The following is a 27761-nucleotide window of genomic DNA, read 5'->3' on the forward strand; positions in this document are numbered from 1 at the left end:
TAATAAAGGAATACTGTCCCATACCTGAGGAACACATTAGCAATATTAGCACATTTATAATTTAATTCTGGAAGGTACTGTATATAAGATTGTATTATATTAATGCTACAGTTGTTTTGTGTTTTCAATGTAAACTAGTACATAATACATGTAGTTTTAACAACTTACAAAAGCCTTTAGAGCAGTCACAATGATAATTTTTTTGTTCCAATTTCTGATTGTGTGAATAAAAATGTAGTAGGTATACAGTAACAACAGACTACAAAGGTCTGTTCTTATTACTTTACACAAATATTCAAGAGTACTATAATTCACCATTATTACACTTGCATTGCATTTTCTATCATATGTGGTTCTATAAAGTTGTTTTTTTTTGCTTAGATTCGGTCCCCATAAAAATCTTTCTGTTCTTTTGAGATAGGTTTATTGTGTAAGTTGCTTTACCAGTTTATGTTAACATGACCTATAGTTGGCACACACACATGCTTGTCTGTTTTATTTTTCTGATAAATCATATCATAGCCTATTCAATTCCAATAAATAGATAGACAGACACTACCATGGAATCCATTGTAATCTATTTCATAATAAGAAGTGTAAATCTATTCGTTGAGAAGCTTCTGTTTCTGTATACACTTCCACATCCATTTGTCATCAACAACTTTGGCAGATGAATCAAGTTTAATCTAAAAAGATAAAATGAATTGTTACATTGTGAATTTACTTTGGACAATCAAGCATGATGGGAGTTTATCACAATTTCTCCAAGTATTTGTGTTCTGGCTTAGGTATAGCCTAAACGGGAGTAAAGTACTACAACATTTGGTTCAGACCTACTAACCAATGACACACTAGGATAGTACATTACAATAGGTATGTCTCTTGATAATCAGTCTGTTATTAGTCAAACATTATTTGTCAGTCACTAAAACTAAAATCGAGTCAACTACAATATCCAAAACTCAATCAACCAAATCAACAAATGAGTCAAACACATGAAACAAAACTACAACAAATAATTAAATAAACATCATATTGATCATTTTATAGAAAAGTGTAGGTTTTGTAAATGAGGTAGACTTACTATTTGAGGATTGTTGCCTTGTATGATGTGTGTAACTGATGGTTTAAGATCTTTTACAACATCACCGTCATAAGTAAGTAGCAGTTAATAAAATATCAGAAACCAATGACTAATAAAATAGTAATCATCCTTAATCTACTTCTGAACGTACAAAAATATTACAATTATTTCCAAGGCCTAATATTATGTGCCTTGTTGTGAACTTTTAAAAGGATATGCAATGATGTAACGAGTCAACTTCTTTTGTTGATTGCTGTCAACATCTGAGAAATAAACACAAACACCTCGTAGAAAACTAGGCAGGCTAAACGTCTGTTGATGATTCTTTGGATTCATTGCTAAGCTTGAAGTTGATGGTTTGTTGATGTCTGGTTGGGTCACTACAGCCTGTTTGACGTCTGATTGGCTGACAGTCCATTTGACTTGATTGTTTCGGCTTTTTCTCGAGTAATAGTATCTGATCAATTAGTTAAGAAAACTGAACAGAAAAATTTAAAATGTACAGTGAATATCACCATTTTCAACTTATTAATTTGTTGGAATTGGAGATGAAACTAAATACATTTAAATATACAAATCAAATCAAGAATTATTAAGTGAGCAGGATATTGTTTGTTATAATATTATTGTGTTAGGGTAATAATAGTGTAGATGATGAAAGTGACAGGGTAAGTATTACCAAGGGTTTTCTAAACATTACAGAACCCTTGAGCATTCTCTAATGTTACTAAACATTCTTCTTCTAAAATCCCATTGCTATCATAAAGGATACATAAAGACGGGTATCCCTTTAGCTGCCAGATGTTTCCTTAGCAGTCGTTCTGTTCCATACCAATTAAAACCTGCTTTTGCATAGCCTATCCTTGGCAGATGAACACTTGCTACAAAATTTCGTCAAAGAAGTATAAACACATATAGTATAGGCTGGTATGTCGTTTATATGAATGTCGTGTATATTTTTTGTTAAAAGCAAACTTTGACTTTATTTCATATCTTGATAATATAAGGAATGAAAAAAAATATGTTGCCATTTTTTCAAAAGACATTTAAAGGACCAAATTCAAGATGGCCGCCAACATTCAAATAACCCTTTTAAAAATCAGAATATCATCAATAATACAAATTATAAATGTGGAACAAGTCCGTTTTGATGGTATTACTGTACCCATTATACAATCCTAACTATGTAAAGCGATAATCTGTCGGCCATCTTGGATTTCAAAATGGCCGCCACTAAAAATTAAATTCTTTAAATAATTTTAAGGTGTAGGCGATTATTATTCAAAGTGTTTTATTGGGGAGGCGTTTATTCAAATAAATACCATCATAATACATTATTTAATTTAAACATCTTTTGAAACTAACTTCCGCGACAGTGTAGGGCGTTTCGGCCCAAGAAGGAAGATGTTTTAGACGGCTTGCAATATGGGCCCTAATGGGGCACAGATAGCCTACAGTTATTCCTGCCAGCTTACTCAATAAAACTCGGCTATCGGGATTTTATTTTTTAACTACTGTACCTTCACACGCATGGTTCAATCCGAAAATAAACAAAAAACTAAAATAGCTAATAGCCACTAACGACCAACTTTACTGAAACCAGGTAGTTGCAAGGTGAACCTGTGAACTCATCGTGAACCCGGAAATTACTTTGACCGCGTACAATTGAAATTGAGTTGAAAATCTACCGATGAATCAGAAATTTTGTTTTAAAACTCTTTATAATATATTCCTAAGATAGAAATATGGAACAATATCGTAATAGTGAAAACTGTTTTACATTTCGCGGTACACCTGAGATAGTTCAGGTAGGTATCCAAGGCAGAAATTTGTTCCAAAGTTTTTCCATTGTGCTCGCCTATGTCAGAATTAACCATAATTTATATATAGATTCTAAATTACAGATCTCATTTCTTTTCATGAAACTGAAACTTAACAGGAGACAGGACCACAATATAAAACAAGTGCATTTATACCTTATTGTGAAATCCTGTATAAATATGTTAAATAATAAATGCGTTATTGCTATGTAATTCAATGTCTGAACCTTCAGAGCCATAGTCACCAGTATGGTTGGTAAGTTTCAACCTATCAACTTTTGGCAGAAGCTTGAAGGAAATACAGATAAAGCTCTGCCTATAAATAACCTTGTAAATGAATGAACTCCTACTTCTCATCTTCTACAATCTCAACCAATTTCATTAGATATGTACCCCCTACAGACAGACCAGCATTATACACTGGTTTGATGAGTGCACATGGTTGTGGTATAAAAACCCATGTACTAGGGAAAGACAAGAATGCCTGGTGATGACTCTTACCCGAGATGAGTGGAGGTGGACAGAAATGACATCAAAAAGCAATTATTATGTCGACCCGGTGAACTATATGGCTTTTGGTTGGACATGTAGCATTGTGAAAATAGTGTTGAGGCAAGTGCTTTTGTTGAAACTGAACTTGTATTACCTATACAACTAGTGACACAAATCGGGACAAAAATATCTTAAATGGAAAACATCTGTAAAGGACAAAAGAACACTAATTCTGCTTTCTCTCTACAACTTGCTTCTACAAATGCAGACGGAGAAAGAGATTCTAAGTTAAGTATCATTTTATTTGAAAGAGGCTGATCATAAAGATATTAACTTGAATACAGAGAGTCGACGAAATCTAAATGATGTGGTTAAACTATATCCCTATATACAGTATGGTATGTATATGAGAGGACATGTATGTGTGAGACTTGCTGGATTTACATCAATTGATCAGGGTCATTGAGCGTGGTATCATTGGAATAACACAAATTAATGATTTCATCAGAGCTGGCAAATTTAGTTTACATTTAAAGAGAGATGATATCCCGATTAATGAAGAATGCTGCAATTCGCACAAAGGTGTTTGTTGGCCATGGCATGATGAAATTGGACAGAAAATGTTTGAGGCATTGGTAAAAGTCTTGTAGAAGGCAAACTGTCTATATGGGATCCTAAGAAAACAACGAATATTGGCAAAAAATATATATGACGGTGAATACAGGTGACAAACTTATCAAAGTAAAAGAAGACTCCTATAGAGATTATTTGCCGGTGAAATGAGGTATTTCAGTTATTTTGCCAATTTGTTTCTGAACAAGGTCTGTGGAAGTTTGATGGATACAGCAGTAGAGAACGAAGGAAGGTCAACTTACTGTATCGCATCCAAGATTAGAAATATTTCATTGAAGGACTTTGGCAGAGTTAGTTGTCATTTAACTGAAGAAGTTTATGAGATGTTTTAATATGAAGAAGTGTACTGTCAGTAATGTAGACCTCCTGATGGTCAACATTTTGTGTTAATCACCATGTTGTTGTCATAAGCATATCATTTTGTATATTTCAATCTAATTTTATTTAACTTATACAAGTTTTAATAAGAAATTTAACCCATTTAAAAAAAATTGCGGCCATTTTAAAATTCAAAATGGCCGCCATTTTGTGTTAATCACCAATGTTGTTGTCATAGGCCTATCATTTTATGTGATTTCAATCAACGTCATAACTTGCACATGTTTTAATAAGAAATTTAATCCATTTTTTTAAAATGGCGGCCATTTTGAAATTTAAAATGTCAGAATACTAATGAATATAGGTTTATAATAATTCTTATATAGCAGAGAACCCATATGAACTTAAAATATTATTCATAATGGGTGTTACTTTGTCCAATATGGTACATTTATTGGATATTTTACATATTGGCGGCCATCTTGGATTTGACACCCTTAAGCTTTTTAAAAAAAATGGCAACATATTTTTTTCATTACTTTACATCCTAAAGACACTAAATCAGCTGGAATTTTGCTTTTAACAAAAAAATGACACGAAATTACATACTGGCCTACACTAATATCTTATTTTATTTTATGACAGTTTTGAGACAATTCTCCTTGAGAGGCCATATTGTAACAACAAGTAAAGAGTAACATTGTCAAGATAAAATATAACAATATAATATATTTTTATTGCCTTATAAAAAGGTTGATTATAATTATTATTGATGAAGTATAATGGATATTAATAATAATAAAAGCAACAGATGTTTACCTTTCTTTTTTCTGGCAATATTATAGATTTTTTGAAGAGCTGTCTCTAATGCAGATAACTTAATACCTGATAGGTTGTTATACTTATCCCTATGCTGAGCCACAACTAATATCAGCTGCAAAATAATTTATATATTTGTTTATTTAATGTTATATTATGTCTATTTCTTTAAATTAAATCACGATTTTAATCGAATTAACATTGAGTTTTAGGTGTCCAAGTTAAGTGGTCAGTAGTCATAGTAATAGGTCATCCATTAAGTGGTCTGTAGTCATAGTGATAGGTCATCCATGGAACTAGTAAACCTACCCAATCTTTAGTATCTTTCTGTGATTTTATATCATCTAATTTCATAAGATGTGCATCGCCAAGGTTTAAATCTAAAGAATAAAACAAAGACAAGGATCTATCCTTCATTATATCAATTATAATAACAACACTTGCAATCAAATTTACAGTAGTTTCACAATAGGTTATGTATATAAGGTTCATAAACTCTAAATATTATTGATTTAATATCAATTTAATCAATATAAAATAAAATACAGCAAGCTATGCCAAAGTGTAATTAATGACCACAGACATTAATTAAGGGTATGTTTGACTGTCATTATTTATCTTTATCTATACATTATTCAGGTGAACAGCATTACATACCTTTCATCTCACCAGCTAGTTCATACCTATCAGCTGGCGTTGGACTGCGTGCATCAATCGCAGAGAATAAACCACCTGAACCCCAACTACCGCTGTCATCTATACAAAAAGAAAAAAGAGATTTTACTTTTAATATGAACACTTAATTTTGTTTGCAAAAAATTGAATTGATGAGGAAGTAATGATTAATGTATAATCTCTTTCTCTTTGTTTTAATTTCTCATTTATTTCTTTTTTTGTTTTATCCTACATTTCCTTGCACATGGTTGTGGTTGTGATGATTTACAAATGTATCAATACTATATCAATTAATTCATTACTACAAACAAGAATTGAAAGTACTGAAATCTGATATGAAACCCAGTATTAAATAAAAAAGAAATGTTAATTTTAATATGAACTAAATTCTTTTTTATCCTCCATTTCTTCGCATAACCTTTAAGAAAATATAGACGATTTAGTAGTGTATCTTAAGTACTGAAATCCAGTATTTAGAAAGGAACATTACATTTCAATGAAAAATGCACAATTTACACTCTTCAAAAACTCACCAACACAATGAACAATGAGGGCGTCTTTGCCATTGGTATTTACTGGATGTGTAACGTCACCACCAACATAACCAAGAGGTGTGTCATCTTGGTCATCTAGTTCATCTTCATCCTCTTCATTTTCAGATGGTACATTCAGAGATTCATAATCATTCTCTTTCCACATTTTCTCACTGAATAACAAAATTCAAATATAATTATAATCTTTTCTGTCACCAACGTTACAAAGTTTTTTAAAAGGTCAAAGTTTACAGATAAATAAAATATAAATTATCATTGGTTAGCGCTTACAGTTTTCGTCTTCTTTCTTCTGTTCGTTTCATTTCAGCTTCCTGCTTCAGTCTAGCACGTTTGGTGGCAGCATCTTGTCGTTTCTTCTTTAATTCTTCCTGTTCCTCATCTGTAAGAATCTTCCTCTTTCTATGCGGTAAGTCTTTTAATGACAATGATGGTGTGTTCGTACTTCTCCGTGACCTTTCACCTGATGTGCTCTGTTCATTTTTCATTATCTTGGCTACGTGGTAAAGTAACATTTTGAATATTTTAATTAACAAATTTGTGTTTTTGTTAATCCTTTATGTACACAGCCATGGATTATTAAGAAAGACTGTGTACACCTATCTGTTGAAGATAGAATTGTTTTGATATACAACTAAAAAAATATTTGCACATTTTTCAAGTATGCTTCAACCCTTATATTTTATTTGACAATCACCATTAACAAACATTAAAAATGATTACCTGCCAACATTTCATCAAAAGCATTGAGGGCAGCAGAGCTGGTTTCTTTCGAGTAGTCTTTACCTTCAAACATGTACATGTGACTATCTAATATTCAAATGTAAACAACAAACAAGACATTATTAATATAAAACTTAAGAGGCCAATAATAACTTTATTCAGTCTGTCCTACTACGGTTGCTTGAGGCTGTACTACTGAATTGAAGTCAAGTTGTAATTTATTTTTCTCAATTCTACATTAAATAATAAATTAATTCCAATACCTTGCGTTTGGAAATCCTCACATGAGTCACTTATCAACTCAGCATCATCTTGGGCAGCGTCTAAATCCTCGTTACTCATCTTCCATTCTCCATCTACACTTGGTCCCAGTATTCTCTCAAGATCAATTCCGTTTGTCTGTTCTTCTTCAAGGAGTTTATCAAGTCCAAACTTAAGCATTTCAGACAGCTAAAAAAAAACCATGTTTTACATTTGTTATAAATTCTCACTAAAAAAAAAAATAAAACAAAAGAAATGAATTTAACATAAAAATTCAATGGGCTCAGAACTACAACCACCACCAGGAAATAGATTTTGGTCCTAAAAAATAATTTTTATATAATTAGTCATAACTAACACACCTGTTGTGGAGTTTCTGATGTACCATTCTTGGTGCCTAAGGAGAATTGACCGCCCTCTATCACCGAAATGGTTAGCTTAAGCTTAGCATCTGCCCTTCGTAAAATCACTTCCTCAACTGAATCTTTTCCAATTAAACGAATAATCTTTACTGGCCTTAAAAAACAAAATAAACAAGTTGTGATTAACAATAAAAACAAAAGTTTAGAATTTAGCTATTAGAAACAGATTACAACTAATGTTTTCAAGAGTGCATTGAAAACCTATCTGCTTTGGTTTTCCACAAGCGCCTTGAGCACTTTGGTGGATATGTACGCCTAACAAATCCTATTATAATTTCTATGATGTATAAAGAAAAAATAAGATAACTTACCGAGATTGTCCAATTCTATGAGCACGTGCAGAAGCTTGTAGATCATTCTGTGGGTTAAAATCTGTATCCAAGAATATCACGGTGTCTGCACTAACCAAGTTTAACCCTTGACCTCCAGCTTTAGTACTTAGTAAGAATACAAATGTCTTTTCATCTCGATTAAAATTCTTAATTGCTAAGAATCGTTCTTCACCTCTCACTGATCCATCAAGTCTTTCGTATGAGTAGCCTAGTGATCACAATAAAGAAAAATAAAATGTTAACAATACAGTTAGTTCTTCACCTCTCACTGATCCATCAAGTCTTTCATATGAGTAGCCTAGTGAGCACAACAAAGAAACATAAAATGTTAACAATACAGTTAGTTCTTCACCTCTCACTGATCCATCAAGTCTTTCATATGAGTAGCCTAGTGAGAACAATAAAGAAACACAAAATGTTAACAATACAGTTAGTTCTTCACCTCTCACTGATCCATCAAGTCTTTCATATGAGTAGCCTAGTGAGCACAATAAAGAAACATCAAATGTCAACAATACAGTTAGTTCTTTACCTCTCACTGATCCATCAAGTCTTTCATATGAGTAGCCTAGTGAGAACAATAAAGAAACATAAAATGTTAACAATACAGATAGTTCTTCACCTCTCACTGATCCATCAAGTCTTTCGTATGAGTAGCCTAGTGAGCACAATAAAGAAACATCAAATGTTAACAATACAGTTAGTTCTTCACCTCTCACTGATCCATCAAGTCTTTCATATGAGTAGCCTGTGAGAACAATAAAGAAACATCAAATGTTAACAATACAGATAGTTCTTCACCTCTCACTGATCCATCAAGTCTTTCGTATGAGTAGCCTAGTGAGCACAATAAAGAAACATCAAATGTTAACAATACAGTTAGTTCTTCACCTCTCACTGATCCATCAAGTCTTTCATATGAGTAGCCTAGTGAGAACAATAAAGAAACATAACATGTTAACAATACAGTTAGTTCTTCACCTCTCACTAATCCATCAAGTCTTTCATATGAGTAGCCTAGTGAGCACAATAAAGATACATAAAATGTTAACAATACAGTTAGTTCTTCACCTCTCACTGATCCATCATGTCTTTCATATGAGTAGCCTAGTGATCACAATAAAGAAACATAGAATGTTAACAATACAGTTAGTTCTTCACCTCTCACTGATCCATCAAGTCTTTCATATGAGTAGCCTAGTGAGAACAATAAAGAAACATAAAATGTTAACAATACAGTTAGTTCTTCACCTCTCACTGATCCATCAAGTCTTTCATATGAGTAGCCTAGTGAGAACAATAAAGAAACATAGAATGTTAACAATACAGTTAGTTCTTCACCTCTCACTGATCCATCAAGTCTTTCATATGAGTAGCCTAGTGAGCACAATAAAGAAACATCAAATGTTAACAATACAGTTAGTTCTTCACCTCTCACTGATCCATCAAGTCTTTCATATGAGTAGCCTAGTGAGCACAATAAAGAAACATAGAATGTTAACAATACAGTTAGTTCTTCACCTCTCACTGATCCATCAAGTCTTTCATATGAGTAGCCTAGTGAGCACAATAAAGATACATAAAATGTTAACAATACAGTTAGTTCTTCACCTCTCACTGATCCATCAAGTCTTTCATATGAGTAGCCTAGTGAGAACAATAAAGAAACATAGAATGTTAACAATACAGTTAGTTCTTCACCTCTCACTGATCCATCAAGTCTTTCGTATGAGTAGCCTAGTGAGCACAATAAAGAAACATAGAATGTTAACAATACAGTTAGTTCTTCACCTCTCACTGATCCATCAAGTCTTTTGTATGAGTAGCCTAGTGAGAACAATAAAGAAACATAACATGTTAACAATACAGTTAGTTCTTCACCTCTCACTGATCCATCAAGTCTTTCATATGAGTAGCCTAGTGATCACAATAAAGAAACATCAAATGTTAACAATACAGATAGTTCTTCACCTCTCACTGATCCATCAAGTCTTTCATATGAGTAGCCTAGTGATCACAATAAAGAAACATCAAATGTTAACAATACAGTTAGTTCTTCACCTCTCACTGATCCATCAAGTCTTTCATATGAGTAGCCTAGTGATCACAATAAAGAAACATCAAATGTTAACAATACAGATAGTTCTTCACCTCTCACTGATCCATCAAGTCTTTCATATGAGTAGCCTAGTGAGCACAATAAAGAAACATCAAATGTTAACAAGGTCTGTTTTACAGTACAGTGAAGTAGCCTCAAGGAAGTGGTGTAGTTTTCGCAAAAAAGGAAACAATATCTGTTTAAGTCACTTGGTTGTCAAAGGCCTCTGTAAAAAAGTGGTCAGGTTGAAACTTTACAAACCTTATTAGTGGCTAAGGCCCTGCAGTAGTTTTGATAGCTTTTTTAAATGTTATATATCTATATGTATCTCCATTGATGTCCAGCCACTGATACACACGGCATTGTCATTTTTTTTTAACAAGTTGCCTTTCGATATACAACTATATTAGTAATGTAACAGATGGATACAATTTGTATACTGTATTGTGGATTTGTGGTGTTTTTTATGTATTTATGTGTGTTTGACCTGAATAAATGAATACCCTCTGTACTCTTTGGTGTTTGTGTTCCTAAAACTGACCTCTGAATCCTAGGTAATCCTGTACTATGTCCAACATCCTGGTCATCTGGGAGAAAAGAAGGACCTTATGACCATGTTGATATAGCAACAGAAGTAGTTGATCTAACAGGTGCAATTTACCACTTGCTTCAACCAGGTGTTCCCCAAGTTCAAATGGCTCTGGTTCCACACCTGCAAAGAGAAAGTTTACCTTTTCCTTACTTCAACTTTTTATGGTAAGATTTGATAATCTCTAAAGGAGGTACTGTATTAATAAATTGAACTATTATTAAATTGAACTATTGACATTAAAAAATATTAATTTGAAAATTAGGATTAGTAAACAATGCCCAGGTGGAACTTAACATAAATTGTAAAGTGCAAAAGTACATACAATACAAATATCAAAGCAATGAAATTCCTAAATAATTACCATCAAATAAATATGGGTGACTGACACATTTCCTGAGTTGAATCATAATGTTCATAAGTTGTGTCTTAGATGGTCCAATACAGTCTTGATTAAATGCAGCTGGAAAAAGAACATACAGAAACTATTATCTAGTACTCTTAATTACAAGTTGTACGTAATAACATTAAAAACTGTTGAAACAGAGGTGTACAGTACATGAGAAATGTCATTAAAGTGAAGCTACAGCTTGAATTAGCAAAATTAAACGATATTGCTTCGTAAAGCTCAGCATTATTAGATTCTTGGCCTTTTAAAATTGATTCAAGTTTTTTTTTAACAAACGATTCAAACGATAGCTGGTCTTCGCTTTCGAATTCAGCAGGCTTGGTATTTGCTCGTGTAGATCGTGACATGGCGGCCTAGAGAAAATTAATATGCAAGTAGTGCGTTTCAGGAGCTCGTTGTGTAAGCGTCTTACTCCGATCGAATCATTGAACTGTATTGACCTAGTGCCAAGGTTGTAACTCACCACTCTATCAACTCCACTCCCTTAAATAGTTTATCCATCCTGTAATTGGCGAGTTTACTCACTGTTGGATATAGTATGAAATTTAAAAAAAAAGGTGATATAAATCCGATTGAAAACTTGCTTTATAAATGTCACAAGATGGATGCACAGAATTCAACTGACCATAGTCTTTAAGAAGCACAGCTTTGTAGTACTTTTTCTGTAGGGCTGTTAGTCCATGAAATAGAACAACTTCAGTCTTCTTTGGCAGATCACTCAAAACTTCTGATTTAGTTCTTCTGAGTAGAAAAGGTGACAGCAAGTTGTGCAACTGGTTTTTCACTGTATGTGTATAATATAATTCATTATTTGGAAGGTTGAATTTCTATAGTTTTAGATTTTTAATACAATCATTTAGAAATGTCAAGAATTTGTTAATATGCCTAATTTTTCAATTTCTTTGTTATAAAAGGCTGTAGAACAAATTAAGCAGAGTATATTTATAGACAAGAATTAACTCAATTGTTTTTGTTTTTAAATCCAATTTAGAACTACCTGAATCGTCATCTATATTTTCAAAATAATCTATGAAATCTTGCGAGTATTTCTGTTTGAATATCTTGGGTGCAATGAATGCTAATAGGTTATACAGTTCCTTTAAATTATTCTGTACTGGTGTTCCTGTGAGCAGAAGACGTGTCACATCAAACTAGAAAAAACAAGAGGGCATATTTGTAGTTATAAACATATCAAATAAAGACTGTGAGCTTGAACAGGATCATGTAGGAAAATACAGTAATCTAATTATCATACTTTTCTCGAACATAAAAACTCTCAGTTAAATGATATTGACTTACATTACTGAGTGCTTGATGGAGCATAGCGTTTGAGTTTTTAAGTCGGTGAGCCTCGTCAACTACCAAGGCTTCCCACGGTATGCTCTCGAGAAATGCAACATCTTTAAGCACCATCTGAAAATATATTGAGTATTAATATACACAGTAATTAATACTGCTTCCTTCTTCTAGCATTAGTGCTGGAGTTGACTCTATGTTGCAGGTGCAAACAGTGATGTTGTATCTATGTTTTGCCAATTTAATCTGAACATTGACCTGTACATTACCTGTACTACTATACTATTAGTAATAATCAATGTAAGACTTATTCATTACAGATACCTCATAAGTTGTTAGTATCACATGATACCCTTGTGATCCATTTTTAATTCTTGTTTGAATGTCAGCTCTTATCTCCTTATCACCAATGTACTGTACAATCTTTAAGCAAGGGGAAAACCTGTATAAAACCATATCAGTCATTTTTCATTATTAAGTTATCATAAATACACATTATGTTATACTTTTTACACAATAAATAAGCTATTTTAAAGGTGTATAATACATAATTTGATTATAATTTTTATCATGAAAATGTTGATCTATGGTCTAATATCAAATCTAAAACCCATTCAATTGAAGCACACAATAGCCTGCGTCATTATCTTACTTTTCAAATTCATCTTTCCAATTATCCATGACCGATAAAGGGCATACCACTAAAAAGCGTTCCTTTTTTTTAACCATTGCCAGATACAACAGAACTGCAATTGTCTGCAAAAAAGACAAAAATAGTTCAAATGATCAAAATGTTATGTCAGCAATGATAAAAAATGATTTATGATGATGTATAAAAAATGTAATGCAAAATTACTGACTGTATATGTTTTGAAACGATAAATAAATGAACGATAACAAATTGACGATGATATGACTATAAAAGTTATGATATGAATGGTAAAAAAGAAATGATGGTCGTACTTGACAGGTCTTTCCCAGACCCATTTCATCTCCCAGGATACATCCGTGGTTTTTCAAGCAGCGTGCAACCATCCATTTTACTCCTTCCACCTGATACGGTCTTAGTGTTATCCCTAATAAAGATAAAATGTCGAAATAATAACAATCAATTAACTAGATTTGAACTCGTCACTACGGACGAGTTAGGTTATCCGCAGCGCAAAAGCCACGTGCACGTCATACGTTAGAATATTGAGCGCAAAAAAATATACGATTATGGCATTGAAAAATGTTAGTGCGCTCTCTATTTTGCGTCGCGTCTAAGTATATACGGTATAACACTATATACTGTATACGTACTACATACAGTGCAGAATAGGTGAAAATAAGTGACCAAAGTTATTGACGCATTTGAACATGATGACGTCATCACAATTTTTAAAATGGTGGATCATGTGAAAGATAATTGATTGATCTAGACAATATAAAAAAATTTAGTGAAATGGAATAAGGATAAGTAGAGATGCGCTCTATTAAATTGACGAGCTATGACGAAAGAGAAAAAAATCCTATATTTTATATTCGGGTGGCCATACGATGACGTCACAATGTCCGGTTAGCCATATCAATGCATGATTCGAGAAAAACAACTCATCTACTTCCAGAATATGTAATTTTAAAAAAGTTCACCACGTAGTTTAGAATTTATGACTGTTTAAAAAAAGGTCTAATTTTGACGATTTTTTGAAGTTTTTCATTAAAAATGCGCGCAAATTGTTCAATTCTACGTGCTCGTATGACGTGATATTAAGTCGAAATTGTATAAAAATTGGTAAAATTACTAGAAAAGGCTGAAAAAACAAAAATCAAGCAAAAAAAGGATGTTTTTGCGCTAAGTGCGCACGTGCGCGTAAAAAAATTGCGCACGCGTGGGAATTTTTGAAATGCTCAAAATGACCTGAAACGCGTAGAAAGTTGATTAGAAATTGATTTTACGCATTTTGAAATTTTAAACGCGCGTGCGCGCGTAACTTTTTGTCAAACATGCCATTTTTAATCCATAGAAAGTTTGAGCATGTTATGACTTAAATTTTCACCAAGTTTCAATACAAAATGACTTTTAGTTTTTATTCTATGATCAATCATTGAAATTCATAAAATTGCGCGTAACTTACGCTGCGCAATTCGGACGTGACCGAAAACCTTATTACGACATCTTCAGATAGAGGTCAATCTTCTGATAAAGTTATACAATGTTATGTTAAGAAGATTTAGAGATACACTAGCAACAAAATTTGTGGAAAGAAAGAAGAAAATAGAAAAAAAAAGAGAAAAAGAAAAAAAAAAAGATCCTGACAATAACAAGGGGTTATCCGCCAAGTGCGGATAACCAAAAAATAAATACAACAAACGATTTTAAGCCGATATTTGTATGTGTAAAATTTATGTCGAGGATTATTTATGAATTGACAATACACATAACAATTATGCTGAGTATAGTTTGAATTGATGCTTAGTAGGTAGGCTAGTAAAAATTTAAAAAGGGGCAGTCTTCTAGTTCTAGTAGGCCTACTAGTACTAGCTAGTAGTAGGTAGGCCCTATCCTAGCTAGTAGGAATATAGTAGCTAACTAGTAGCTAGCTAATAATAGTTAGTAGGGGTAAGCCTAGACCTAAAACTACCATTTCAAACAATACCAGCCACTAATTAATAATAGGGCTTATAGGCTAGGCTTATATCTAAATCGACAACAAAATACCTTTCAAGAATGGTTCAATCATTAACAATTGAAACAAATTATTTTGTTTTTGTTTACAGACATCTTCATTGTCAAGTTTATAAAGGAGTTGACTTATTCGTTTAGGAATCATCGTTCTAGGCTAGGCCTACTGTAGTGTACTGGCTTCAGTGGGTAATCACACACGTCCAAACTTGTCCACCACGCGCACTATTCAGGGTATGGCAATAGAGGGAGACATCAAATCAAAAGTAGGCCTAGGCTAGCCTTATTATATTATTGTCTGTCTTAATTTATTCAGTGATCCATAATATAATAATTTAGACGGTTTAGTAATACTTTGTTTAAAATAATATTATTTTTTAAAATCAAGAGTATTATTTTGTTCAAAGATTTTTACAAACTGAGATACTATAGCTAGCTCTCAGCTAGCAGTAGCATGCATTACGTAACTAGTTTATGACGTAATTAGGGAAAACCCCTGCTGTAAGTCTCTGATTTTTTTCCGCACACACAAACCAGTATCTTTTGTACGTAATAAAAGATAAAGATGAATAAATCGCATAAACAAATATAATAACAATTATCATATCTTCCTCTTCTATTTTATTGAAAATCATCTTTACAATGTAAAAGTATTTTATAAATCTATATTATGCAATTAAAAAACATCAAGGTAGTATTACGCATTTTAAAAGTTATTCAATAATACATGTCTATAATATTTTTGGAAATGCTTTAAAACATGTTTAAACTTAAGTAGTACCAAATGTAATCTGCTGCCCTTATTCCTCTCATTCTTCTCTGTGTTAAGTTGGTGCAACATTTTTATAAAAAAATATCTATTTTTATTATAGCCTTTATTTTTCTAATTATATTATTATTATATATGGAATTATAACATGAATTACATTGTATTGTAAACAGTCTTGCTAACACTTTGATATCTGTGCCAATTTAGCCTATACAACTCAGCTATGTTTAACCAGAGTTGATTTCAGGCTGTTTGTGACAAAATCCTATTAATTGTAGCAATTTAATGAAATAAACTAGGAGAGATAATGATCTGTGTCACACAGTATACTGATCTGTGTCACACAGTGTAATGATCTGTGTCACACAGTATACTGATCTGTGTCACATAGTATAATGATCTGTGTCACACAGTGTAATGATCTGTGTCACATAGTATAATGATCTGTGTCACACAGTATAATGATCTGTGTCACACAGTATACTGATCTGTGTCACACAATATAATGATCTGTGTCACACAGTGTAATGATCTGTGTCACATAGTATAATGATCTGTGTCACACAGTATAATGATCTGTGTCACACAGTATAATGATATGTGTCACACAGCATGATCCGATTATTTCTGTACAATACGGTACACATTTCCCTGTATTTTTGTATCCTGGTCGATTCCATGAAACTCCAGCTGAGCCTGGGACAGCATGTAGTCTTCTAATTTATCTACACTGCACTTGGGACCTGTATAAATAATATAACTTTTAAAACCACAAACTTAACACAGTGTTAAGCAAAAGAAAGAGAAATTGTAAATACTTAATTTTTGTAATGATTGCATGAAGTGGACTCAGTATACGATAACTTAGTAGCTGGTTATCTGTGCTGATCATATTAGGCAATGCTGGTGTGGGCCATAAGTATACATAATTATTATCAGGCCTACAACGTATGGAGTATACCTATTGTACAGGGGGATCAAGCAACCGATCACTTGGACCTGGGACTCCAAATCTGTAAGTTTTTTGAGAAAAAAAAAATTATACTAACCAAACATTTCTACAATTTCATTTTGTTTTATTTCATGTGGTCCAGCTGAAAGAAAGAAGCAGACTCTTTAACAATTGAATTTATCATAACAATAGTGAAATCAACAAACTGATAACAAATGCTTAAAAATATATAATATCATTAAATAGTGAGACTTACTCTCAAATGCTCCATCAGGAAATTCAAAGCAATGTAGTAAATAGACTCCATCAAGCTTCAAAATGGATAACATCAATTTGAGGTAGCTGCAGAAAAAAAGTAAACTATTTTTTTATTTAATTGTAGGAAAAATAGGAGAGTTGGAGCAAACAATGTATTTGACAGTTCTTACACTGTCAGGAATGTTAAAAAATCCTCCATTGTTGTCCAATTACAACTCATATACTACATATTGGCCGCCATGTAACATACAGTACATCCACTCTCCCCATACCTGCTGAATCATGACATTGGTAGCCTTGTGACAGCTTAAAACAATGAGTTGACTTACAATTCTCGTTGATCAACATCAATTGCTTCCAAAGCACCTCTGTCCCATATTGCATCAACCATTCCACCAAATTCCCTTTAAGAGAAACAAAATGCTCAACCATTGCCCAGAATTGTAATGGATATATCATAGAACATTTATCTTGAAGAACTTGAACATACTGTATGACCTGTTGTAACCAATGATACACATCTTTTTACACTCTTAATCAACAACCAAATTGAAAAAAGTGAATTGAACTTCAATCCTAACATGTCCATAATAATTTAGTAGAATGCATCCAACACAATCATGATTTACCTCTTGTATTTAAACATATCACACTGGAACAGTTTGATGTTTTCATCTTTACTCTATAACAAAGAGAAACAAACTGTTAATTTACCTCCGCCAACGAGGTATATGTAGTCGATCGTGTTTGTCTGTTTGTTGAGGTTAGCAGGATTACTCAAAACGTAATTACAAGATCTTTACCATAAACAATTTCCCTTCTCCATCTTTGATGTCAGATTCAGTGAACTCCAAATTTGCTTCTTTAAAGAATGTTTTAATAGCAACATCTGAAATTTCAACACCAATAACTTTGTGACCCTTTTCTGCAAGCCTAAAAGAAAAATTAAACATTTTTGAGCAACTTAGGCCCACTATACTTTACTAATATTTTGAGATTGACTATTGAAATAGTATACCAAGTTAGAGCTAGCAGAATACATGGAATACAGCCACATTTGTAGTAGTAGTATTTGTACTTTTTTTTTTTAAATGAACATTTTTATATTGATTTTTTTTATTCATGTAGGTCTAGAATAGATTAGCATTACAAATGTATTATCCCCTTGAAAAAAAAAATAATTCTTAAAAAAATGTTTGTTGAATATTCCATTTTATTCCATTTTAATGTAACATAATAGTTATCCACTTTGACCAAAAATTGGACTAAATAAAAATGTACTTACCTGAATAAATGTAATTTAAAGCAAAAAATTGTCAAATTGGCTACCAGCCGATGGCTTTTTGGTTGAATTTAACCATTTATTTTGTCATTTTACAAGTGAAAACATTTTTTTTTCTGTGGAAGTGATTAACTTTATTACAATATATCTTTAATTGAAAGAAAATTAGAAAAAAAAAGTATTAGGAATCAAAGATTTTTAAATACTAACCACCTCATGTCAACTGCTTTACCACACAGAGGAAAAAATATTGTCAGGTTATCTCTTCCTTTAGTAAGTTTGTCTACGTGCCTTCCAAGTGACCTGAAATCAAAACTGGTTTACTAGGTTACAATATAGGAAGAAAATCACAGAATGCTGTACTACTATAAATAACTATTTAATTTCTTGATAGACTTGAGTATGTTCTTATGCATTTGTAGTAACTTCAGACTAGCTATATATCATATTATGAGAAAAATTGTTTTGAACTTTTTTGAAAAGTTTTTTTGTATATTGTCAAGTGTATGCAATTGTGTATTCATCATCAATGACATTTCCAATGCATATTTAGAAACGGGTGTTTTTATAAGTGATATTGACCTGAAAGGTCGCTTCACCGTTTTAAACAGATTCTATTTTAGCCATCCATCCATCTATCAAATACATTTTAAATTCCTTTTTTGTATTTACTGGAACCAACTAGTATTGGTATTACCAACAATATTTATTAACAAGATCTGTTCATCGACTCACGGATGTACTTCCAACAAATGAAATGGTATTGAGTTTTCCACCCAAGACATCTTCCAGTGGTCAATGGACGACTCATTCGTAATGTCCTTATCTGCATCACTGTAATAAATAGAAACAAGTTACTTAGTTTAGTTAATTTTATTAATTTAAGTTGTAAGTTGTATTTTAATTTATAGTTTTTGTTGTTGATAAATATTGTTGAAACAATCATATATATATATCACATTTCACTAGCAAAGTTACTAATACTATACCAGGCCTAGACCTGGTTATGAACCTGCATTAAAGTGAGATGTATTTTACATCTCCCCGCAAATGGAGCTAGGCCTAGCTAGCTAGATTATTAATTATTTTTGCCTGAATGAAATTCCACGGTAATTGAGAACATAATACAGTTACAGCCCCAAGCAAGCAAAATGATCAACCATCCGTGTGGACAAACAACTATAAGGCCTAGGCTAGCTATAACGAATTGTTCTCTCCGACTTCTCTGAAAGTAGACCTGGCTCACCATACGTGTGTGCATAGAGGTTCACTATAATATCTCTATGGTGTGTGCATGCAGCAGCAACAGACAGTAGTGGTGCGTCCGTACTATATCTACAGTTTTAGCCTAACCACACTAGGCTAGGTAGGCCTAGGCTAATTCTCAACCCTAATGTTAATTACAAATTAACGCTAAACAACATAACTGTACTAATGACCTACTTCGCCATTATTTGCTGTCACTTGCAAACCCTTCTCTTTTCAAAAAACTCTTCTCAATTGATTGTAAACAATCTGTTTTCGTCCGTGGTGTGGTGGTGTAGGTTGTTGTGTCGTTCGTGTGTGGAGACATGTACTTAACCTTTGACATTTTTTTCCAGGAACGTCTACCTGTATTTCATCTGGGCGCTGATGGTGGTGGTGGTGTGTGTGTCAGTGGTGGTGGCGGATGGAATAATTGAGCTTTGGGTGGGGTTGTGGATGTTGTTAAGTTGCGAGTACGACTAGACCATAAAACCTCATATTAAATAATATAAATGATTCATGATCGATAAAAATACCGCCTCTTTTTAGGTACCGCCGCCCGTCACTTTTTCTTCAGGCAAAAAGACGTGTTTTTTGTATCAAAATTAATTGAGATGATAACCCTATTATGATTTGGGGTTTTTTAATATTAATTATGAGTTGGCAAATATTGTTTCTAAAATGCAGGCTATATTTGCCCTTCGTGATGAATTTCGAAACATCTTCTCTTTGTTTAGTACTTTCGGAACCCGGATTGGGAATTACAAAATGTGGACATTTCAATGCGTTATCTATTTGCTAATCTTATCTAAATTATTTAGAAATTATTAGTCAATAATACTTTGACTCAGTGATAGGTTGTACATAAACTATATGATTTCTGTCGTAAGTTTCATTTGCCGCCGGTGCCATCGACTGAGCTTGATTTAGGCCTTACAGCGTGATCCATCAAAAATCAAAGGTAAGGTTTTTTCAGTGCAATTTTTTGGGTCAAATTAACATTCAGATCACCATGTAAAACTTTTTTCAAGGTGTACCATGTAGGCCTATGTCTACTCCAATTTCGCTAATTTGGAAATGTAAATGTGAAGATAAGAGATGGTCCCCAGATGAAACATTGGTGACATTAATGCTATAATAGATAAGTCTAAGGTATGTCTCTACAGGCCTACCTAAGACCTATTTAATTACTGTAATTCGGTTTCTTCTTTTTTGGGGGGAGGTTTGGACCAACGCCCACTAAAAATAACTAAAATCCATTATGGGGACAAACTATCGCCGAAATATTGTTGGTTGAGGAAATAGAGAGAAATTGTGAACGACGATGACGTCACGTCATTAGCGAATTGGGTACTTTGGCCTAATTAGGTTGTACAAAGAATTAGATCTATATTTTTAAAAGGTATATATACAAACAATCATAACAGATGTTGATGAAGATAATGTCGGTTTATTAGAATGCAAAACTCAGTAGGCCTACTGTACAATCGTAGACCCCTGTTCACATTCCTCCACAATTTAATCTGATCAGAGGTGACTCTGACATTCGATAACTGCCAACTTGGTTAAAATGGGGATTTCCCTTGAATGCCCTTATAATCAGACGAGGGGTACTCCTATGTTTGTTTAATGATTGTGTTTGTTTTGTTAACACACGGTATTTGATCTTTCTATTTAGTTCAAAATTAAAGTATATTAACCAGTACCCATAATCGCTTTCAAACACAATGGCATATTTAAGAGCAGGGTTGTAATTAAGACATAATACATTCCTACGTGGACTTTCGTAATAATGTGACCTTTACGAGGGAAAAGTGAAATTTCACTCTTCTGCCTTTACCTTTTAAAACGAATAAGATGTAAAAAGCATTCGGTTGATACGGAGTAAAAATTAATGTCGGTTTCCCACTCGCAATTGTATATAGTCTGTAATATAATTTTTAGTTATAGTTAATTTAGACTGTGGTTATTGTTTTTTTATAGATGACAACTGCAAACCTTTCTCCTGTTACCGAATGTACACAATGTGAACACGAATTTGACAGTGAAGTTCGAGTTCCAAAGGTTCAACCGTGTGGCCATACACTCTGCTCATCATGTTCTGAAAAGCTATACGACAGCAAATGGAAACGACTGAAGTGTCCACAATGCAAAGTCACCAGTACTGTAGATGACATCCAGAAGCTTCCGACTAACTTCAATGCACTCTCTGTCGTGGATATCAATACTGATATGATGTCTCGGAAACAGTCCATGAAAGGTCTGGTTGGTAACTTCATGGCTCAACTAAGCGATCAGGCGACCAAGCTTAGCAAGATCTCTGAGAGGCAAGAGAAGTTCCATGCGAACTACTCCCAGGTGAAGGAGGAAGTAGAAACATGCTTTAGTTCTCTAATCAAAGATTTAGAAGAAAGACGTGATGCACATTTATACGAGATGGAAGGAATTCGAATGGCAGAAATAGAGATACTTCAAAAGCAAAAGAAACGGGTTGAAGCATTTCTTGGCTGCATCAACTCTGAACTTCAAGATCAAGAAGAAGATAAACTGTTCGATAGATTCCGTTCGGAGATGGATAACATCAAGTCGTTTGTTTCAGGCTTAGACCAGACGATAAAAACGATTTCGTTCGCGCCATCGAATAAAGGAGAAACGAGCATAGTATCCAAGCAGGTAGGGGCTTTGACGATTGGATTGGATAACGGTAAGGATCTAAAAGAATGTCATCTGCCAAACGTTACAAAAAATAAAGGGAAAGTCTCTAAAGTATTCAAAGAAAAATCATTCGGTTGTCTCGTTGACGTCACCGTCCTGTCGAATGATCTGCTGGCCGCAACTGATTCGAAGAGAAACTGCGTACATCTTTTGAATAAGTCTGGTAGCATTGTGACCTCTGTTGGTGATAGAGGGGTTGGGAAGGGTCAGTTTGTGTCCCCTGCAGGAATTTGCCAAAACAGCTTTGGTGATATTTTGGTGGCCGATAAAGGTAACAACCGGGTTCATATCAGGTCAGTAACGGGAGAGTTCAAAGGCTTCTTTGAAAGTACCGTTAACAGCGTAAATATCTTGGATACACCAGTGGGTATATCTTGTAACCGAATGGGAAAGGTGTTTGTCTGTAGTCAAGGCAACCATTGTGTGCAAGTATTTTCAGAAGATGGCAAGTACTTAAGTAAAATAGGTTCCCCTGGATGTGGAGACGGGTTGTTTAAGCAACCAGAGTTCGTTGCTTCCTCATTGGATGGCCGTATATTTGTCACCGATTCCGATAATGGCCGAGTTTCTGTATTCTCACAAGACGGAAGTTTTCTCAAGCACATTCGGCATCATAAAAATACGTCAGACTTCACTCCAAGAGGAATCTGCCTCAACACACAGGCAGATGTGTTTGTGTGCGGGTTAGATGCTATAGAAGTGTTCGATCAGAACGGAGAGTTTCTCTTTTCGTTTCCTGTTCTGAGATCTAAAGCAATGTTCAAAGCACAGGCAGGTTCGATAGGCGGAATCTGCATGGCTCTGGACACAGGTCTAGTCGTGGCTGGAGGAGAAGATCAAATTATTCATATTTTCTCCTAATTTACCCAGCTTTGTAATGTACATACACTTCAATATCAAATTCATTTGCATTAAACGCAAAATAACCAAACTAGTGTAATGAATTCTTGCTGATTCAAATAATTATATCTAAAACCAAATCATATACACAAAACAAGTATGTATGTACCGGGAGTTATAATGTTATAAATGACATTTGAATCATCAGCAATCACATGATCTTTATCTGTGTAAAAAATGATGATTGCTAAGATAAAGCTTAAATCTTTGAGTGTGCAGATTTCTATGAAGATTCCGAAAACATAATTACCTTTCATTTATCTTATTTATCCGATCCATTTAATTCCAAGGAAATCTACTTCGTTGCCCTTAATCAAATATAATATAATTTATCATATTATTATTATTTCTATTTTTAGTTATTGTATACAGGTATAAATAAATAAAATGCTTTAACACAAAATTCGTCTAGTTTCCTTCCACTTTTGTTTAATTTCCCGACCCTCTTGGTCAAAATTGTGAAAAAATACATTTTTAGGCTAATTACTGTATTATATTTTGAGTTTAATATTGATTAAATGAAATTAAATTGTTTTGCATTGTATATTTGGTATTTACTTTTGGCTCTGTTTTATATTAAACTGTTATTACAGTTTCAATAGATGTTTGGAAGTTGAGACTCATCTGTGAGTCAAATAATGTTCAGTTAATAATGTTCAGTTAATAATGTTCAGTTAATAATGTTCAGTTAATAATGTTCAGTTAATAATGTTCAGTTAATAATGTTCAGTTAATAATGTTCAGTTAATTAATCAGTGAACATCAGCTATCTGTTTTCAGTTTGTGTGCTTCATCCTGCTTTAATAGTACTTTTGTGATATCATAGAGCCACACTGAATCTATTCCTTCATCGATGGTTTGTGACGGTGTCCAACCCGTGAAAGGAAAGCGACAGGCAACCACTTTTGATCCCGGAAGAAGCTCATTAGATAGTTTGCTTTCTAATTGTTCCATCTAAAATCAAAATTTTTATTTGTTTACACAACAGGTAGATCTTAAATTAAATCTACTTATTTAAAATAAATGAAGACGAAAATAAATTATTTTGGTATGTTTTTAAACCTTGGGAAAAATGAACTTATTTGTAGGCTGAAGATACAGAGATTTAATAAAGCATATGATCAATAAGGTTCAAAATTTGTTAAAAAGAACATATTAACTAAAAGGTGAACTGGAACATGCCATACTTTTCTTAAATGTTCAATTAAAATAAACACATCCTATACAAATCAAACAGTAACATGTTTGTGTACTAGACTTTAGTAATCTGTCTATTTTACTAAATATGTCTATATCTTACCATAGATGATACTCCAAATATTACAACATTGTCATATTGTGATAGATCAGTTTTCCATAAGTCATTCCGATAGAAATTTGTATTGCCTTTTACTCTCTCTCTTACTGCAGTTATCTTGGAATACCAGACAAGCCATGGGTTTAGTTCATAACCTGTGGCATTGTAGCCTCGTTTTGCAGCATCAATTACCTATCACCGAAGAAATAAATAATATTTATAATAATAAAATATTGATTTAATAATATAAATATTATTAGGATTAGATTTTAAAGCTGAGCCTGTAACCAACAAATGAGTGTATATGTTTGTTATAAATTTATATGAGATTATATTCACTTTAAATTGTTACATTAAAGTATTAAAGTAGGCCTAGTTAGTACTAGTTCATTCTTAATCTAATGAGATCTTAAGTTTGTTTATACAACACAAGGGATTTACCCTGAAACTGTAACTACTTGATGTACATAAACAGTTATTTATCTCTATCGATTATATAATAATAAATATTACGTCGATCGAATGTCATTATTTAGGAAATGACATACTGAACTCCCCCTGCACACACTGTCAATGTCTTTTGTTAATGTTATCAAATAAAACATCCACGGTACCGGGGGGAGTGGGCGTATCATCAAACCAACAAAATAAAGATATCTTACTATTCTTCCATCGCCACTTCCTAGGTCCACAAGTGTACCCGTTCTTCCATTAAGAACTTTAAATACATTATCAACTTGTCTGCTTGTAGCAGGCACGAAAGGGAGGCAGACGCGTCGGAATGCAGGGAGCACGAACGGGGTAGCGACAGCATACAACCCGCCGACTACAACCCCGCACGCACCAGCTATAAATATACCGAATTTTGCCTTTTTGGATGACGAAAGTACATTATTATTAGGCTCTATTGTTTCATTCATTGATTATAACAATTTATGAACATCAAACATGCTAGGCTACCTATATTTCAGTTGTTTTAGGCCTAGCCTCTGGCGAAAGTGTGAGATGCGATCTCAGAGCAGCATGGCGCAAATGTCAACATTAACAAACGCCCTCATCGCTAAAAGATCATTCTATAAATAATAACCAGGCCAGAGAGATGTAAAAAGCCGAATAAAATAATTGATATAATACATACAGTATTAATTTGTCTTCATTTTCTTTATTTTCAAAATCAGTATTGGTGATATCATTATCCAACTCAAGTTCGTTAATTCAAATGTACGTTATTCAATTTTTCTGACATAATTAAAAGACAAGACAAATCTCAATTTACATAAACTGTCAAATATAGATTTCAAAAGAGTGTTGTTGCACTTGAGTTGTGCCACAAATATATTATCTCAAGCTGATAATGATTTTCTAAATTGAATTTTGTTTTAATCTATTTTATTTTTACCATGTATCATAAATTATGATCCGTCAATGCCAGGATTTAAAAGAAAGATGGTGTTATAATTTTTGAAGGGAAAACACCGGGCAAATAGGACTGTCTCTGAAGTAAAATGGCTCCTATGAATAGCAGTGTCGTTGAAAAGCGCATTTTTGTTTCAATCTTAAAGCTTGGTTCCCACTAGAACGCAACGCAAGTGAATTGTGACCAATCCAAGCGATGGATTCGAACCGTCCCTTGTCATTGGTCAATTCGTTTGCATTACGGCTTATTGCGTTCTAGTGGGAACCAAGCAAAAGAAATAGAAACGTCGAACGTTTGACGTTAATTAGGGAACACAATATCAGTTTACAGTGTAATCAAAACTGATGTGCCGTTTTACTAATATAAATCATATTCCTAGGCCTACATGAATAATCAGTAATTCGATGGCAGAGTATAAACCAACATATTATGTTAGACCATAAGATATGCATGCTTTATTTATGCAGTTATTATAAATCGAATATTTATTCCGCGTCTTGAAAAGCAGCATTGAAAAAAATTAGGTGTAGTGTATGAGGCGCAAAATACATGTAAATTTTAAATGTACATAGGTACGTCGCGCCTATTATTATATGTATTTTACACATACACACATTTTACTCATATACACTTTGCTGCTTATGGTGCCCCATTGTTTTCATGCTAAATCTTTAGAACATTATTAAGCAGCAAGATAAGCACACTGTGTGATTCATGATTTTTTACTCGGGGTACCCGAGTCTAGGACTTACTCATTTTCTCCTTCTCCTCCATCTGGACACTATTGAGTAAAAAGTGCGATTTTCAAAGTACTACTCCTCCCTTATTCGTTGTAGTATTGAGCTGGGATTTCGCATGAATATACTACAGAGACATTTCCTCAAAGCTATAGAGCCGGATTTTTCATTTTCAAACCAGATGCAGCCATAAGACGTCTCGAAGATGGTACCATATAGCCGTATTTGGTAGGTTATTGATGTGTATGTGACGTCACATCCCGTCTTATGACGTCATTACAGCTTCATTTGCTGTACACCGAGTATCGCACATTCGTGCTTATTTGTTAATTAATTTGTTTAATTAAAAAGCCACAATGTGTGACACACACCACAGCGTTATGTAGTAATATGCGGCTTCTTGGCGTAGTGGTTATCACGTTTGCTTAACACGCAGAAGGTACCTGGTTCGAGCCCGGGCGAAACCTTTTTTTAAAACTTTATGGTGAAAAGTAATGTATACGCAATATGATAATTATACACAGTATATCTTATTTTTATTATTTTTTTAAATACTTATTTTGCGTAATCGGTAATTATCACTTTTACACATGTTTATTTTGCTTTGTGCTTATTACCATATTTATTTGTAATTTAAATGGATTAAAAAACTTTCTGTAACCCACATTTTTAGTGTAAGTAGGTTTCTTAGTGTAGTGGTTGTCAAGTCTGCTTAACACGCAGAAGAAACCGGTTCGAGCCCTGGCGAAACCTATTTTTCTTTAACTTTATGGTGAAATAACTGTATACTGTGTCTGTATACAGCTTCTTTTGCTGTACCCCGAGTATTGCACATTCGTGCTTGTTTAAATAAAAAAAATTAAATAAAAATAACATTTAATGGCATTCAACTCTTAAAATCGTGTGAAACATGCACTATTATTTTTGTAATTTTCATTTGATTATTTTTATTCATTTATGAGGTGTACTTCATAAAAAACATTCAGATTTATTTATTATATT

At 33.3% G+C, this 27761-nt stretch overlaps 3 protein-coding genes across 4 annotated transcripts; all 3 read right to left on the reverse strand.

The window, feature by feature from the left end:
• Positions 1 to 97: 97 nt before the first annotated feature.
• On the reverse strand, positions 98 to 15364 carry LOC140062091 (chromodomain-helicase-DNA-binding protein 1-like). Its single transcript, XM_072108138.1, has 22 exons — positions 15224 to 15364; positions 13486 to 13598; positions 13175 to 13278; positions 12847 to 12964; positions 12526 to 12639; positions 12224 to 12377; positions 11852 to 12010; positions 11182 to 11280; positions 10770 to 10940; positions 8110 to 8338; positions 7739 to 7892; positions 7379 to 7565; positions 7116 to 7202; positions 6666 to 6888; positions 6375 to 6547; positions 5824 to 5922; positions 5476 to 5546; positions 5167 to 5281; positions 1857 to 1965; positions 1302 to 1541; positions 1085 to 1157; positions 98 to 686 (listed from the first exon to the last, which is right to left on the reverse strand). The coding sequence occupies exons 1-22, from the start codon at positions 15333 to 15335 to the stop codon at positions 603 to 605; spliced, it is 2988 nt and encodes a 995-aa protein (XP_071964239.1). The 5' UTR covers positions 15336 to 15364; the 3' UTR covers positions 98 to 602.
• A 438-nt stretch (positions 15365 to 15802) lies between these two features.
• On the reverse strand, positions 15803 to 20016 carry LOC140062539 (probable thiopurine S-methyltransferase). The gene is made up of 9 exons (XM_072108796.1): positions 19892 to 20016; positions 19184 to 19282; positions 18659 to 18751; positions 17970 to 18099; positions 17796 to 17848; positions 17496 to 17570; positions 17165 to 17250; positions 17006 to 17050; positions 15803 to 16699 (listed from the first exon to the last, which is right to left on the reverse strand). Exons 1-9 carry the CDS (start codon positions 19897 to 19899, stop codon positions 16578 to 16580), a joined length of 711 nt encoding a protein of 236 aa, XP_071964897.1. The 5' UTR covers positions 19900 to 20016; the 3' UTR covers positions 15803 to 16577.
• A 3712-nt stretch (positions 20017 to 23728) lies between these two features.
• On the reverse strand, positions 23729 to 25626 carry LOC140062620 (ATP synthase subunit C lysine N-methyltransferase-like). Of its 2 annotated transcripts, XM_072108912.1 has the most exons (4): positions 25268 to 25626; positions 24609 to 24797; positions 24027 to 24262; positions 23933 to 23942 (listed from the first exon to the last, which is right to left on the reverse strand). In XM_072108912.1, exons 1-3 carry the CDS (start codon positions 25523 to 25525, stop codon positions 24071 to 24073), a joined length of 639 nt encoding a protein of 212 aa, XP_071965013.1. In that variant the 5' UTR covers positions 25526 to 25626; the 3' UTR covers positions 23933 to 23942; positions 24027 to 24070. The 2 variants fall into 2 exon arrangements, with proteins under 2 accessions (XP_071965012.1, XP_071965013.1); XM_072108911.1 differs by having other exon boundaries at positions 23729 to 24262.
• Positions 25627 to 27761: the final 2135 nt, after the last annotated feature.

Source organism: Antedon mediterranea, chromosome 11, assembly GCF_964355755.1.
Source record: "Antedon mediterranea chromosome 11, ecAntMedi1.1, whole genome shotgun sequence".
Classification (NCBI taxonomy): Eukaryota; Metazoa; Echinodermata; class Crinoidea; order Comatulida; family Antedonidae; genus Antedon; species Antedon mediterranea.

What these genes read in the sequence shown, in the direction of transcription:
- LOC140062091 (XM_072108138.1), bottom strand. Translation starts at nt 15,335, where the DNA reads ATGATTCCTAAACGAATAAGTCAACTCCTTTATAAACTTGACAATGAA. An exon ending in TGGAAAGATGAATTTGAAAA is followed by an intron (nt 12,965 to 13,174) that starts GTAAGATAATGA and finishes GGTTTTATACAG; the next exon opens with GTTTTCCCCTTGCTTAAAGA. An exon ending in AAATATAGATGACGATTCAG is followed by an intron (nt 12,011 to 12,223) that starts GTAGTTCTAAAT and finishes ATACACATACAG; the next exon opens with TGAAAAACCAGTTGCACAAC.
- LOC140062539 (XM_072108796.1), bottom strand. An exon ending in GAGAAGGGAAATTGTTTATG is followed by an intron (nt 17,849 to 17,969) that starts GTAAAGATCTTG and finishes TCTTTGTTATAG; the next exon opens with AGTAAAGATGAAAACATCAA. An exon ending in GATATGTTTAAATACAAGAG is followed by an intron (nt 17,571 to 17,795) that starts GTAAATCATGAT and finishes TTTCTCTTAAAG; the next exon opens with GGAATTTGGTGGAATGGTTG.
- LOC140062620 (XM_072108911.1), bottom strand. Translation starts at nt 25,525, where the DNA reads ATGAATGAAACAATAGAGCCTAATAATAATGTACTTTCGTCATCCAAA. An exon ending in GAAGTGGCGATGGAAGAATA is followed by an intron (nt 24,798 to 25,267) that starts GTAAGATATCTT and finishes CTTCGGTGATAG; the next exon opens with GTAATTGATGCTGCAAAACG. An exon ending in TATTTGGAGTATCATCTATG is followed by an intron (nt 24,263 to 24,608) that starts GTAAGATATAGA and finishes TTTTGATTTTAG; the next exon opens with ATGGAACAATTAGAAAGCAA.